Source organism: Vombatus ursinus, unplaced genomic scaffold (assembly GCF_900497805.2).
Source record: "Vombatus ursinus unplaced genomic scaffold, bare-nosed wombat genome assembly UNPS02014807.1, whole genome shotgun sequence".
Classification (NCBI taxonomy): domain Eukaryota; kingdom Metazoa; phylum Chordata; class Mammalia; order Diprotodontia; family Vombatidae; genus Vombatus; species Vombatus ursinus.
In genome coordinates, this window is record NW_020954585.1 from 19,240,684 (window position 1) to 19,255,360 (window position 14,677).

Genomic DNA, 14,677 nt, shown 5'->3' on the forward strand with positions numbered 1-14,677 from the left:
TATATATATAATTATATATACCTATGTATGTGTGTACACACATAGGTATATATACATGTGTGTGTACACACATGCATGGAGTGTATATATGTATATCTGTATATACACATATACATACATATACGTGTATATGTGTGTGCGTGTGTATAAACTGGAACTACATTCAATGTAGCTGGGATTTAGGATTGACCCTATTTGTGTGTAGGGCAATATTCCATTTGTGTCTAGATGGGTAGGGCAATACTGACTACAAACTCATTTTTCTTGTTAATTCTCATCTTGGGCTTTAAGATAATCTGAGGAGGTATATTTACTAAAATTGCAACAGTTCTTATAAATTAATTAGCTCTGAGCCCCCAAGGTGATTAAATAAATAATGTTACTTAATAAAACTAGAAAGACCTCTTTCAATAAATGCTTGGTCATCTTTCTATATATTTCAGACTTAATATCCTAGGCTTAAACAAACAAGTTATTGCCTATATCATTTATCAACAATGGAGCAAACAACAGAATGGAAATAATTATTTACAATGTATTAGCTGTGAGAAAGGTCACAGCCAAATTCATTTTTAGCTATCACTATAACTATTGAGTTCTCCTGAATTCTAAAAACAGAGTCCCAGCATTAAGTTCTCTCTGGATACCAATTAAAGTCTCTTTTCAAGAATTATCTTTGGGGCAGCTAGGTGGTGCAGTGGATAGAGCACCAGCCCTGAAGTCAGCTCAAATCTGGCCTCAGACCAAACACCTGACACTTAGAATTCTCTTTGTGTTTTCTTAGAAGATAAAGGTTAAACTCAATTCTTCAGGAAACAAGTTCTCTTAAAATGTTTTTCTTTGTCTTTTCAGTCATTACAGTTGTGATTCAATTTTAATTAAGCTCTCAACCTCCTCCCTGATTCCTCATAGAATGACCTAAATTGTCACTTCAAAATTCCATTGCACTTTAAAGATACAGTAACTGTATTCACTGTTTCTGTGTGAGACCTATGGAAGCTGGTATTACACTAAGTTCTTTCAGGTAAAGTCTCTCAGAAATTCTCTTCAGAATGTCACTTCAAAATAATGTCTTCTCTGCAGAATTAGGGTTAAATTCAGTTTTCTAGTGATGTTTCTCCAGACTCTTTTAAGGATAACAGTTAATTACTATAGTCTCTCTGTCTCTCTCTCTGTCTCTGTCTGCCATGACAGTCAGTCAGTTCTCTATGTCTCCTCAGGAAAGCTTTCTCAATGCCTCACACTCACATTAGCTCTCAAAGTGGACAGTTAACATTAGTTTTTCATAGACCCTTTCTTTGTGGTAGTTAACTATCTAAAACTCCTCTGGAAAGAAATTATCTTAATCCACAGTATCTCACGAGTCTCTCTTTAGTCATGTCAGTTAACTCTCTCAAGATAGCAGTTAAAAGTCACTATCCAAGATTTAAAGGTTCAGCAATAATATTGAATGTCTCTGTGAGAAGTATTTTTAAGTTAGAAGTAAATACACAAAGCAAATACAAGGATTTTTTTTGCGGCTGGGGGTGGAAGAGTGGGGTATAAGCAGCTCTGAGGATCAGGACTGACCTCATGCATAAGAAGGAGACCCTTGAACCCCTGTTTCTTCATTATAATGGTTGATTGTTAATGTCCCTTTAGGGGCAGTTAGGTGGCACAGTGGATAGATCACTGGGCCTCGAGTCAGGAAGACCTGAGTTCAAATCTGGCCGGCCTCATACATACTAGCTGTGTGACCCTGGGCAAATCCTTAACCCTGTTTGCCTCAGTTTCCTCATCTGTAAAATGAGCTGGAGAGGGAAATGGTAAGCCACTCCAGTATCTCTACCAAGAAAACCCTAAATTGTGTCACAAAGAGTTGGACTTGACTGAAACAACTGAACAACAGCAACAGTCTTGTTGTTAAGGCCTATCAATCAAAGATTCTTGTAATTGTAAGTTCAATGGGAACATGGGTAAGTCTAATAAGATGTTCATTTTCCCAGTGGTACAAAAAAATTTTTTTCTTAAATTAAATAAAAAAAAGACTTAGATTCCACAATTCACATATCAATGACAGGGCTAGATGTTATATGACTCCTTAATCCATCAGGCAGTCTCTATGTACTATATTGCTTCTACTTTTTGTCTTTACTGTCTTTTGACTTTGAACTGGGCTTAGAATGTAGCTTCCTCAACAGCCTGATGAAAAAGCATTTCAGTTCTTCCTTCCTAATTTCACTCCTTTCTTAACCTTAAGCAGTTATGTGACAGCATGAAATCTTGGCCAATACAGAGTTTCATGACATGACCACACAACCAAGTACTGTTTCCAGTGATTCATCAGGTTAAACTGGTTTTCATTACATTAGCTTACCTTTGGAGGTATTTTATAGTGGATGTTGGAACCACACAATGATTTCTCCTAGCCTGAAGATATATCTTGTTGAGATATTCCTACACAGTCATCTTGCTTTTAGAGGCTAGCCCACGTGGGATAGATGTACCTGGCACATTGGAACGTTGATTTAGAGATGAAAGACACATTAGAGACCACTGGGTCCAATTCCCTCATTTCACAGAAGAAGAAGAAGAAACAGAGAGGTTAAGTAGTAAGGTGGCCTTTGAAACCAGGTATTCCTGACTTCACACTTGGTGTTCTATCCACTACACCATGTTGCCTCTCAAGCTACTCTTATGGAAGGTATACAGTTTAGGGTCTGGTCCTCAACTTCACAGGTTCAAAAACCTAAAATGTTTCATTTACCCAGGAGTCATCTAGCCATAGAAGCTTGGTTAACAGAAATCAAATTCATAAGAGGCTGATTTATAAACTAGAATAAATGCCAGCTTATTAATTCTTAATAGTGAACTAATACTTGGGCCATGGGCTGGAATGGATTACTTTTATAGGGTATTTTCTCCTGGTGAATAAGCCTGCCCAAGAGAAGAAATTAGAGATTAAGTTACTAAGTAAGCATAGCTGTGTGACCCTGGGAAAGTCACAACCAACCTGGGTGTCAGTTTCCTTATCTGTAAATTGAGGGGTTAGACACAGGACTTCTTTTTTTTTCTTTTTAATTAATTTATTTTTAGTTTTCAGCATTCACTTCCATAAGATTTTGAGTTTTAAATTTTCTCCCCCTCTCTCCCTTCCTCCTTCCCCAAGACAGCGTGCAATCTGATATAGGCTCTACATATACATTCCTATTAAACATATTTTCACACTAGTCATGTTGTAAGGAAAAATTAGAACCAATAGGAGGAACCACAAAAAAGAAGAAACAAAACAAAACAGGAGAAAAAAAGAGCAAATAGCATGCTTCGATTTGCATTCAAACTCTATAGTTCTTTCTCTGGATGTAGATAGCATTTTCTATCATGAGACTTTTGGAGATGTCACAGGACTTCTTAATCTTTTTAGTGTCATGGATCCCTTTGGCAGTCTGGTGAAGTCTATGGACCTCGCCTCAGAATAATGCTTCCAAATATAAAAATACATAGAATTATAAAGGAAGCCAGTTATACTGAGTGTCCCAAAATTCTTAATACAGTTTTAAGCTGAGATAGGAAAGAACAAACATGGCTAATAGATTACTAATACCCAAGGGAAGAAGGAAGGAATAGTAAAACATTTAACTCTTCTTCATAAGTTTGTCACCTGGCCCAGATGATCTACACCTTAGGGAAATGAAAGAACTGGCTACTGTGATTGATAAGCAGTATCGTTTGAAGGATCATCGTAAATTGGGCAGCTATTACAGGATTGACTTGGATTTTGTTGTTTAGTCATGTCCAACCCTCCAAGACCCCATTTGGGGTTTTCTTGGCAGAGATATTGGAGTGATTTGCCAATTCCTTCTCCAGCTCATTTTGTAGTTGAGGAAACGGAGGCTAACAGTTTACATAGATAGGAAGTGTCTGAGGCTGGATATGAACTCAGGTCTTTCAGACTCTAGGCCCAGAGCTTTATTCACTGTTCCATCTAGCTGCCCCAAAAAGAAGTGAATGTAGTCTGCAAACCATATCAGTGCATTGAACTTAAATTGAGTTCTAGGCAAAATTCTATAATAAACTAGTGAACATCTAAAAAAAGGAAGCAGTGATCATGAGCTAGTGTGGCTTTATCAAGAACAAGTCAGGCCAGTTTAACCTCATTTCCATTCATAACTCAAAGGTAGCTCAAAGGAAAGCTGTAGGTGTTATCTAAATAGATAGTAGCAGAGCATTGAACAAAGCCTTCCGTCTTTCTCTTGTGGACACAAGAAATCTGAGTTAGATGATAGGAGAATTTGTTAGGTGAATTCAGAAATGGTTGAGTGGCTAGACTTAGACTGTCCTGAGTAGTTTGATAGGAAGTCGGAAGGAATTTTCCATTGGAGTGTCCCAGGGATCTGTGTTTGAATTTATGTTGATTGACATTTTTTATTAATGACTGGGATAAGGGCACAGATGGAAGGATTATCAAGTAGATGGCACATATTTGTACATGAAACAAAGCTGGAAGGGATAGTTATTACATTGGATGATAGGGTCATGTTCCAAAAATATCTCATCAGGCAAGAATATTTGGCAAATCTAATGAAATAAGGATCAAATGTAAAGTCTTACACTTGGGTTAAAAAAAAAACTGACTTTGTAAGTAGAAGATGGGTGAGAACTGTCTAGGTAGTAGTTCATCTGAAAAGGATCTTTGAGGTTTAAAAAAAAAATGAAAAACATGAAAATGTTCTTCAACGGCTTTAAGAGAGGCATTAATGTCCAGGACTAGAGAAGTGATAGTACTGCTGCCATCTTCTGCCCTTGTCAGACCACACCTAGACTGTTGTGTTCAGTTCTGGGGCCCACAGTTTGATGAGAACATTGGTAAGTAACCAGGACAAGCAATGCCTGAAGATTATGACATATGAGGACCTGAGGTTGTTTAGAGAAGACTTGGGGGTGGGGTGGGCATGGGATGATAGTAGTCTTCAAGTATTTGGAGAACCATGTTATGGATGTTCTACTAAATTTGTTCTGCTAAGTCCCTGAGGACAGAGCTGGGAGCAATTGGAAGAAATTCCAAAATGGCAAATTAAGGCTTGAAAAGAAAAACTTGTGAATAAGAGTGATGCAAAAAAATGGAATGGACTGTGAAGGTTCCCCTTACTCTTCCTGAGTTCAAATCTGGCCTTAGACACATACTAGCTGTGTGACCCTGAGCAAGTCACTTAACCCTGTTTGCCTCAGTTTCCTCATCTATAAAATGGGATGGAGAAGGAAATGGCAAACCACTCCAGCGTCTTTGCCAAGAAAACCCCAAATGGTATCACAGAATCAGACCCTACTGAAATGACTCAACCACAACAACGAGTCCTCCGGGCAAAGATTGAATGACCACTTAGATGCAGGGTTCTTTTTTCAGGTGTGAGCTGACCAAAAGATAGCTTACAAATTCTCTCTGAATTCTAAGATTCTGTGCCTTCGACTAGGAAGCTGCAGTAGCCTGGTAATTTTCCTTTACTCTGAGGATATTTCCTTTAAATGGCAAGGATCAGCTATCTGAAGGTAGAACTGTTTCTCCCCTTGTAAATACTAAAGACACACTGAAACACTTTTTATGATCTATTATTGCTTTTAAAATATTCCTCATCAGTCACCATTATTGTTTTCCAGATGACAGATGTTTTTACTTCATATTTTCAGAGGCACCTGAAGCTCAGGGGCAGAATATTTACAAATATTATGTTTCTGTGAAGATTAAAAAAAACTCGATTTTATTGTGAATTCAACAGTCATCAACAATTTTTTAAAATGTCTTGACATAAAGTGGGACATACAGGGGAACTATGAATTTCTACCACGTGCAGTGCTTTAGTATTTTAAAAAAAGAGTGTGTGTGTGTATGTTGTCCCAAAAGTCTTAGTGCAGTTTTAAGACTTTTGGGACACTCACTATACACATACACACATACATACATACATACATACATACATATGTAATGTGATTAGGAAGAAAAGATGTATATATAACTATATAGATACAGATACAGGCTTTAGACTAAATAATTATGTGTAAATATATATTTAACCAGGTAGCAGCAAATTGTTCTATTTTTTGCTCCTTCTAAACCTTTCCTCCCTTTCCTATGTTAAACTTTTAAAATATTTATTGAAGCTTTTTAAAAAATATATCTTTCACTGCCACTAGCACTGCCCTCTCCACCATAACAAATATGTAAAATCAAATATGTAAAACCAAGCAAAATAAATGAAGATACTAGCCCTAGCTGAGAGTACATCTGGTTCTGAATATCTTTACCAAGAGGTGGAAAGATGTGCTTCTTTATCAGTCTTTTGTAGTCATCAGTGGTCGCTGTTTGCTGAAGTCTTTCATGGTGACTTCCCATTACATTATCGTGGTCACTTCTGTGAAGAGTTCTGTAGTCATTCCCCAGCTGATAAGTGGTCAAAGAATATAAACAAGCAGTTTTTCAGTGAAGAAATCAAAACTATAGTCATATGAAAAGATGCTCTAAATCACTATTGATTAGAGAAATGCAAATTAAAACAACTTTGAGAAATCATCTCACACCTTTCAAACTAGCTAAAATGATAGGATAAAGTGACAAATGTTGGAGGGGATGTGGGAAAATTGGAACATTAATTACACTGTTGGTGGAATTGTGAACTGATCCAACCATTTTGGAGAACAACCTGGAACTATGCCCAAATAGTTATAAAACTCTATATATCCTTTGATGCAGCAATACCACTATTAGGTCTGTTTCCCAAGGTGATCAGGGAAAAAGGAAAAGAACCCATATGTCCTAAAATATCTACAGCAACTCTCTTTGTGGTGGAGAAGAACTGGAAATTGAGGAGATGCCCATCAGTTGGGGAATGGCTAAACAAAAGTTGTAGTATATGATTGTGATGGAATACTACTGTCCTGTGAGAAATGATGAGCTGATTTTAGAAAAACATGGAAAGAAATAATGAAAAGTAAAGTGAACAGAACAAAGAGAATGTTGGTTACAGTAATAGCAATATTGTTTAAAGAATAATTGTGAACAACTAAGTTATTCTGAATACTATAAATACTCAAATCGACTATAAAGGACCTATTAAGAATTGATAAACAGAAGTATGCATTTTATATATATTTATAAATTTGTGCCTTCTCTAGTGTGGGGAGGGGAGGGAGATAGTTCAAAACTTAAAATGTAACAGAAAATATAAATTAAATTAAAAAAAATTAATTCTGTAGTCCCGTACTCCCAGGCTCAGCACTCCCAGAGCACTTCAGAGTACAGCCCAAACCACATTAAGATGGACTTGGGAAATACTTTGTTTTTGTTTTGTAGGCAATTGGGATTAAGTGACTTGCCCAGGGTCACACAGCTAGTAAATGTCTGAGGCCAAATTTGAACTCAGATCTCCCTGACTCCATGGCCAATGCTCTGCCCACTGTCCTACCTAGCTGGGAAAAAGAAAAAAAAATACAATGAAGACATAAATAACATTATGTTTTAAAACTTAAGTCATTGTGCAGCCACAGGGATTCTTATGTATGGATTAGTGGCAGCTGTTTGAGTCTTATACCACTGCTATAGACTCTAGGACAGGCGTGGGAACCTGCAGCTTCAGGGCCACATGTGGCCCTCTAGGTCCCTGGGTGCAGCCTTTTGACTGAGTCCAAGTTTTACAGAACAAATCCTTTTATTAAGGGGATTTGCTCTGTGAAGTTTGGATTCAGTCAGAGGGCTGCAGGGCCACGTGTGGCCTTGAGGCCAAAGGTTCCCCACACCTATTCTACAACTTTAGAGCTACAAGGAATACCTAGTCTTATTCCTCATTTTTTGGACGAGAAAACTGATATCCTGGGATATGACTTACTGAAAACATACATGTAGCATGTAGCAGAACCAGAATTTAAACTCAGGTTAAGGAATCACAACATTTCTGTCAGAAGGGGGCCTTAGATCTTAGTCCAACCCCCTTATTTAACAGTTGAGAAAACCGAGGTCCAACTGAGGACAGAAGAGGTGAAATGACTTCGCCCAAGGTCACAGTGAATAGTAGGAAATGGCAGAGCTGTGATTTGAATATTACAAAGCCAACGATGAGTCCATAATACCCCATTGCCTTTAGGAATAATCCCATCCAACTAAATAATTGGAAATTGAGGGAATGTCTGTCAATTGGAGAATGGGCTGAATAAGGTGGAGTATATGATTTTGATGGAATACTACTGTGCTATTGAAAAATAAAACTGATGAGCAGGATGGTTTCACTGATGTGAAGTGAACAGAACCAGGAAAACATTGTATACAATAACAGTAATATTATAACAATGATCAATTATGGAAGACTTATCTACTCTAATCAATACAATAGTCCAAGACAATTCCAAAGGACTCATGATGAAAAATGGTATCCAATTCCAGAGAGAGAACTTATAACTCTGAGTGCACATTGAAGTATACTTTTTTTTTCCATTTCTTTATTTTTATTGCAACATTGCTAATATGGAAATATGTTTTGCACGACTTCACTTGTAAAATTGACATTATATTGCCTGCCTTCTCAATAGCTGGGGGAGGAGCTGGAGAGAGGGAGAGAATTTAGAAATCAAAACTTTAAAAAATGAATGTCAAAAATAAATAAATGACAAAGCACTTTTCTAACAATGATAGAAAAGAAAAATAAAAAAGGCCCAGAGTAACCCCTGCCCCCCTTCCCAAAAAAGGAGTAATCCTGTCCATTGTGTGTGAATTTGTGTTATCCTTAATGGTACTTCCTTACTTTGTCCCCTCTCCTAGGGTACCATTTGGATCATCTGGGGGCTAGCACCCTGACTCTACTCACTGTAACACTTTATATTCAAAACAAAACCTGATCATTTTTTCCTTTTATTTTCAGGGTAAATATGTGGTCTGTTTTGATCCTCTGGATGGTTCTTCTAACATTGACTGCCTTGCATCCATTGGAACTATTTTTGGCATCTACAGAAAGGTAAAATGTGATGCTTCATTTTTCTTTCAGATCAGCAGAAGATACAAGCCTAGGGAACCACATGCTTTCATGACTAGGCTTCACTCAGTATCACCTTATCCACTGTTACAGAAGCAAAAAAATCTATGTTGTGGATGGCATGATTTTAAAGGTACTTTTACCCAAGTTCTGAAATTATTGCCAGGATATTACCCAGACCTTCAACTCTGCACATGAAGATGCATTAAGTTGGCCAGGCAATGTACACTAGTGAGAAGAGAGTGGAAGGTATTTTATTCTTGTGATTGAAGCTCTAAAAAGCTTCATCAATATCATTAGAGATCTATTTCTTTATATGTACAGAGTATAACTTAATTCAATTCAACACACACTTGTCCTCTACTAAGTATTTTTGGCCCTGGAATACAGATAAAGCATAGACTTTATTCTTGAAATTAAAATGTGATGAGGGAAAAGATGTGCACGTGAATAACTGTGATACAAGAAAGTGTCATATGAACAAAGGAAAAGTCTAGTAAAAATGCTATGCATGAATTTGATGAGAGGAGATAACTATTGCTTGCTTGGGTTGGAGGGGGTGTTGGGGGCAGTCAGGGAAGACTTCAAGGCTCAAAATGCCACTTCTTCCAGAAAATAAGGGAGGAATGTTAAGAGATGGAGAATGGGGATGGGTGGAAGTACAGTTTACTCTAGGCATGAGATGGAAGTATAATGGGATGGCCAAGCTCTCCTCATCAACTATTCCCCACTCCGAATCTAGAAATATACCAGACTGAGTCCTAATTTGGAAATCTATGAAAAACATCATAGTGGGTAATTTTTCCAGACCAGGTCAACAAAAAGAGGAAGACAGAGAGGTCTGTGGATACTGGGGACAGCCACACAGAATGTTCCCGTATGGGGACTGAAAGAAATCTACCTTTGACTGTGAACCAGGGAAAGAAGAGGTCTCAGATGCAGCTCAGAGTTGTCTAACCTTGTGCAGGTAGCAGGAACAGGTGCCAGCTGGTAGTTCTATTGCCCACTATCCACCACTGGGTCAGAGATCTAGTGTGACCTGAGAAGGAGACCTACCCTTAGGAGTGGCAGTCCACGGTAAGGACTGGGCTCTAGGCTGTGTACTGAGCAAGGAGAAAGTTCAGAAGCAAGTGTCAGCTATGTAATTCTGACCTCCGGAGGTGGAGTGAGGGTTTCAGATCCAATCCCTAGCCTAGCCTGAAGCCTGCCCCAGAACAACCAGGGCAGGAAGTTCAGACAGACTAAAGGGGAGCTTACACTTCTGTCACTCTGAACTCGCAATGCTTTCTGGAAGTCTGGCAGTGTCTGAGTCGAACAGCAGTGTACTGGAGCTCCAACCAGGGCTATGCCCACAATTGTGTTGCTCAGATCCAAATCCAGGTCAGGAATTTGCAGAAACCAGTGCTAAGCCAGTGCTCAGATTTTACCCTGGATCAGACCACTTTCAGGTACACTGAAAGCTTACAGGTCTCCAGCATGAGGTAATCTCCTGTTCAAAAAAGATTGACTCCCTATTTCCTATACAAGATGAAACACAAGCCATTTAGGACTTTCCACAATCTGGTTTGACCTACCTTTCCAGTTTTATCTTATGCTACTTCCCTTTGCAGTACTCGCCTTCCATGTACCAACCAAACTGGACTGCTATTGCTATATCTGCTGCTGCTGCTGCTGCTACTGATTGTATCCTTCACTCTTCCACCTCTATGCATTTACATAGGAAGTGTCCTCTATACCTAGAATGTACTTCAACCTCTTCTCTTCTTGTTGAAAACCTTCTTTTCCTTCAGGATTACTTCTTCCATAAAGCCTTCACTGGTTTCTTCTGGTGTAAGTAACATCTCCCTCAAATTTTCTCAGAATACTTTGAATTTCTTACTATCACAATCTACCTTGTATGGTTTCTTATTCCAGTGCAAGTTATATTCTTGTTATATTATAAGCTCTTTGAGGGCAAAGATTATGAAGTTTTTCAGTGATGTATCTCCAGTGCCTAGCATAGTGTAGGTGCTTAAATATTTGTTGAATTGAATCATATATCAAAGAGCTTGGTGAAGAACAAATTCAGTGTATAGTGAAGACAAAAGAAATATAGTACCGGGGACCCTTTCTATTTGGGCCTCTAAGCTCTCATGGACCAAGATGAAGACCTGACCCCTAAAAGGAGAGATCAGAATCAGGTTTCTCTGTCTCTCTTCTTTCTCCTCTTCCTCCTCCTTCCTCCTCCTTTCTCCTCTCTTCTCTTTCCCTCCCTCGCCTGGAGTAACTCCATAGAAATTTCTAAAACAAAGATTAAGTATGGCTTACGTCTACTGTTTTCCCAAAACTGGGTCAACAAGATCCTTTCTAAAAAAGTGAGATAGGGGCAGCTAGGTGGCACAGTGAATAGAGCTCTGACTTTAGAGTCAGGAGGACCTGAGTTCAAATCCAGCCTCAGACACTTAACACTTACTAGCTGTGTGACCTTGGGCAAGTCACTTAATCCCATTGCCTAACCAAAAAAAAAATGAGATAGTCAATATATGATGTGTACTTCATATAGGGACAGTCATTTTATTTCCCTTATTACAAAAACCATATAAAATACAAAAGACTTAAAGGCCAATAATATAGAAATACATGAAGCACAGCCCATTATTTACCTACCTATCTCTATTTCTATCTCTTCTGTGGGACTGCAGAACGGGTATTTCATATTCACCTTGGACTTGAACTGTCTGTACAACTTACAATGTCTTGATCTCCTGGCCAATCAGGGTCTGGATTTCTTTCATCCTTCAACTATATGGTGATCCTAGTGGTGGTCATTTTTAATCTTCTGAGACGAATGCTGTTAAGGAAATCTCCCACTGGTCAGCCAGTACCTGACTCAAGAATTCAGGAACTCTTGAACTCATATGGTAGACCCCAATCCTATAAACATCCAGTTGTCTGGATCACTAGTTGCTGACCTGTGCTTAGGGAAGGAAAGAAGCAAAAGAAAGCAGCCAGGGACATAAGGTTCAATCTCAGACCTGTTTAATTAAGCACATCTTCCTATGCTATGTACTTGTGCTGTAAGCCAACATTGTCATTGGAAGGGGTAGTGGAAGGAAGAGAAGATCCTTTTGCTTCTTGCTAGAAATTCAAGGAAGAGAAAGCATGCATAATGGGAGAGAGGTCCAAAAGAAAAGGGCAGAGTTGCTCCTATGCCTCTTATAACTTAAATAAAGCCTATCTTCCTAACTCACAATTGACAATCATTTCTAGAGATGCCCTAGTTATTGGGGACCAACAAGCAATTCCCTATACCATCTCAGTAAGGTACATGTGCCTCAACAAGGAACCAGAGCATATGTCCCTGCTACGTGGAAATTAGCAATTGTTGCCTTGATTACCCATTCCATAGAAGCATCAGTAAGAGATAACTGAATGATATCCATCCCTCTGGGAATACTGATAACATGATGAAGATAGGGGAAAATTCAAGTTCATTGACTTCCTGGAGTCCTTTATATACAAAGCTCTGTCCCCTGGTAATATGGTCCACATATTTGATTTCCCCAACAGACATACTTCTCTTGACCCTGTGTTAATTTGTTTAAGTAAAGATGAGGTTGAATGGTGGAAGATCTGGATGATAGTAATAAAATTGGAATATTCAGGGAGCTATAAACTAAAGAGAGAGTGTGTGTGCTTATATTTTGAAGCAGTAAGGGAGAAACAAGAGAAAATCTGATTAGTAAAATTAGAGCAGGATCTTGTTTGGAAAGAGTGTTCCAGATACAGGAAACTAGGCATCTGGTGGGAAGGCTACAGCAGTAATAGAATCAGGAAATTACCTAATGCATGAAGTAAAGCTATTAAAGAGAGATGTCTCATTACATTAAGACTATAGTATCATCATGCATCCTGTTAATAATGGAGGACCAAAAACAAAGTTGTTTTGGCTTTTTTTTGCATTCCAGAATTCAACTGGTGAGCCTTCTGAGAAGGATGCTTTGCAGCCTGGCAGGAATCTAGTGGCTGCTGGGTATGCACTCTATGGCAGTGCCACAATGTTAGTGTTGGCTATGGCATGTGGAGTCAACTGCTTTATGCTGGACCCGGTAAGAATTCTTAAGGGTGATTAAACAAAAAATGGCAACATGTTAGCAGACAGATGTGGGAAGGTTAAAAGAGGATTAGGAGAATTGAGGCAGAAAAAAGAGTTGGTGGGTGCTAAGAAATAGAGTTATATGCTATTTTTTTTAAAGTGAAGAACATTACATGAACCATGTTAGAGGGATTCCCATTGTGGAATAGGATGTCATCTTTTCACTTCAAAGTTCTTTAGATTTTAATATCATTGGGTTCTGCATCACGTTCTTCAAAAGATTACTTCTGCCACATCCTGTAGTTCCAAATGGAAGCAGGTGAACTTGTGGGCTTCTCCCAGTGCCTTCTGTTAATATCGGAAGTTTTGCTGGTATAGAACAAAAAGAAATGAAAAATATTCATGGGAACATCTCCCTTCCCAGCTTGTGGAGAAAAACAGGATTTATAGATTACCAAGGGCAAATGCTAATAGCCTGTTTCTCCAAAAATTTAGAGGTTGAATGTGAGGTTCCCAAGGTACCATGAAAAATTGTCACTGCTATAATTTTACTTTATAGATCTTTAACCTAGTAGATAAATTGTTTTACATTCAGTTATTTAGTAAGGAAAAAAACCCAACCAAAACAAACTATTTCTAAAAATTTCTTTTCTCCATTTGGAACTCAAAATCTTATGGAAGTGAATGATGAAAACTAAAAATAAATAAATTAGTGAATCTTTTTAAAAACAATTTAAAAATTTTCTTTTCTCCTGACATAATTTCATATATACAAAACAAATAAATATAAACTGATTAACTATTTTCATTGACCAAAATTCCCTCATATAGAATTAATGAAATAACAGCAAGCATAGCATTGATGTACATTTTGTTGAGGGTCTGTAAATAATTGAAAAATACTGAATTTAATAATTCTGGACTTGAGGGGTAAACAGCATCTAGGGTAGAGTGGTTTGAAAGAATCATAAAAAGAATACAATTGTGTGCTTACCATATTTTCCACTAAATCACAGAATTTGAGAATTTGCTAAGGATGTCAGAGGCAACCTAGACCAAACCCTAGCTGGATAAGAATGATGGGGTTGGTCTCACTGCGCTCCAAGTTCCCTTCCAGCTCCAAATCTGTGATCATATGATCCCTCCTATAACATATCCAAGAGGATATCTAGCTTTTGAAGACCTCCAGCAAAGAGGACCACTTCTGATTCTTGGAAAGTTTTTCCTTACTTGGTGCCTCTACCTTCCTCTTTGCAGCTTCCTCCTGTCTCTGCTCTCTGGGCCCAAGCAGAGCCCCCATATTGTTTTACAGAACTGAATTTATATCCCTTCAAAATGTGGGGGTATAACACATAAAAGTAGATTGATACTACCATTGGAGACCAAGATAACTGAGATTCATTTAGAAAAACTGTGGCAGAACCAGGATTCCTGCTTTTAGTAAAGGACTAAACCCATGGCCAAAGCACATGTTTCTGAAGTAGTTAATTCTGTTATTTAATTTATTGCTTACCACATACCCTTCAAGTTTGAGATTTACTGAGATTAAATAGATGGGCAGTTCAGAATAGAGCCACTCCTGAGTTTATATTATATTTGAGTAACTTCA

The 14,677-nt window shown here is 38.1% G+C and overlaps 1 protein-coding gene across 1 annotated transcript in view; it reads left to right on the plus strand.

The window, feature by feature from the left end:
- Nucleotides 1-14,677, plus strand: part of FBP1 (fructose-bisphosphatase 1) — a 37,235-nt gene that overhangs the window by 16,786 nt on the left and 5,772 nt on the right. The window contains exons 3-4 of the mRNA XM_027874808.1: nt 8,883-8,975; nt 12,941-13,081. Of these exons, the coding sequence (XP_027730609.1) occupies nt 8,883-8,975; nt 12,941-13,081 (234 nt within the window). The remainder of the gene's footprint in view (nt 1-8,882; nt 8,976-12,940; nt 13,082-14,677) is intronic.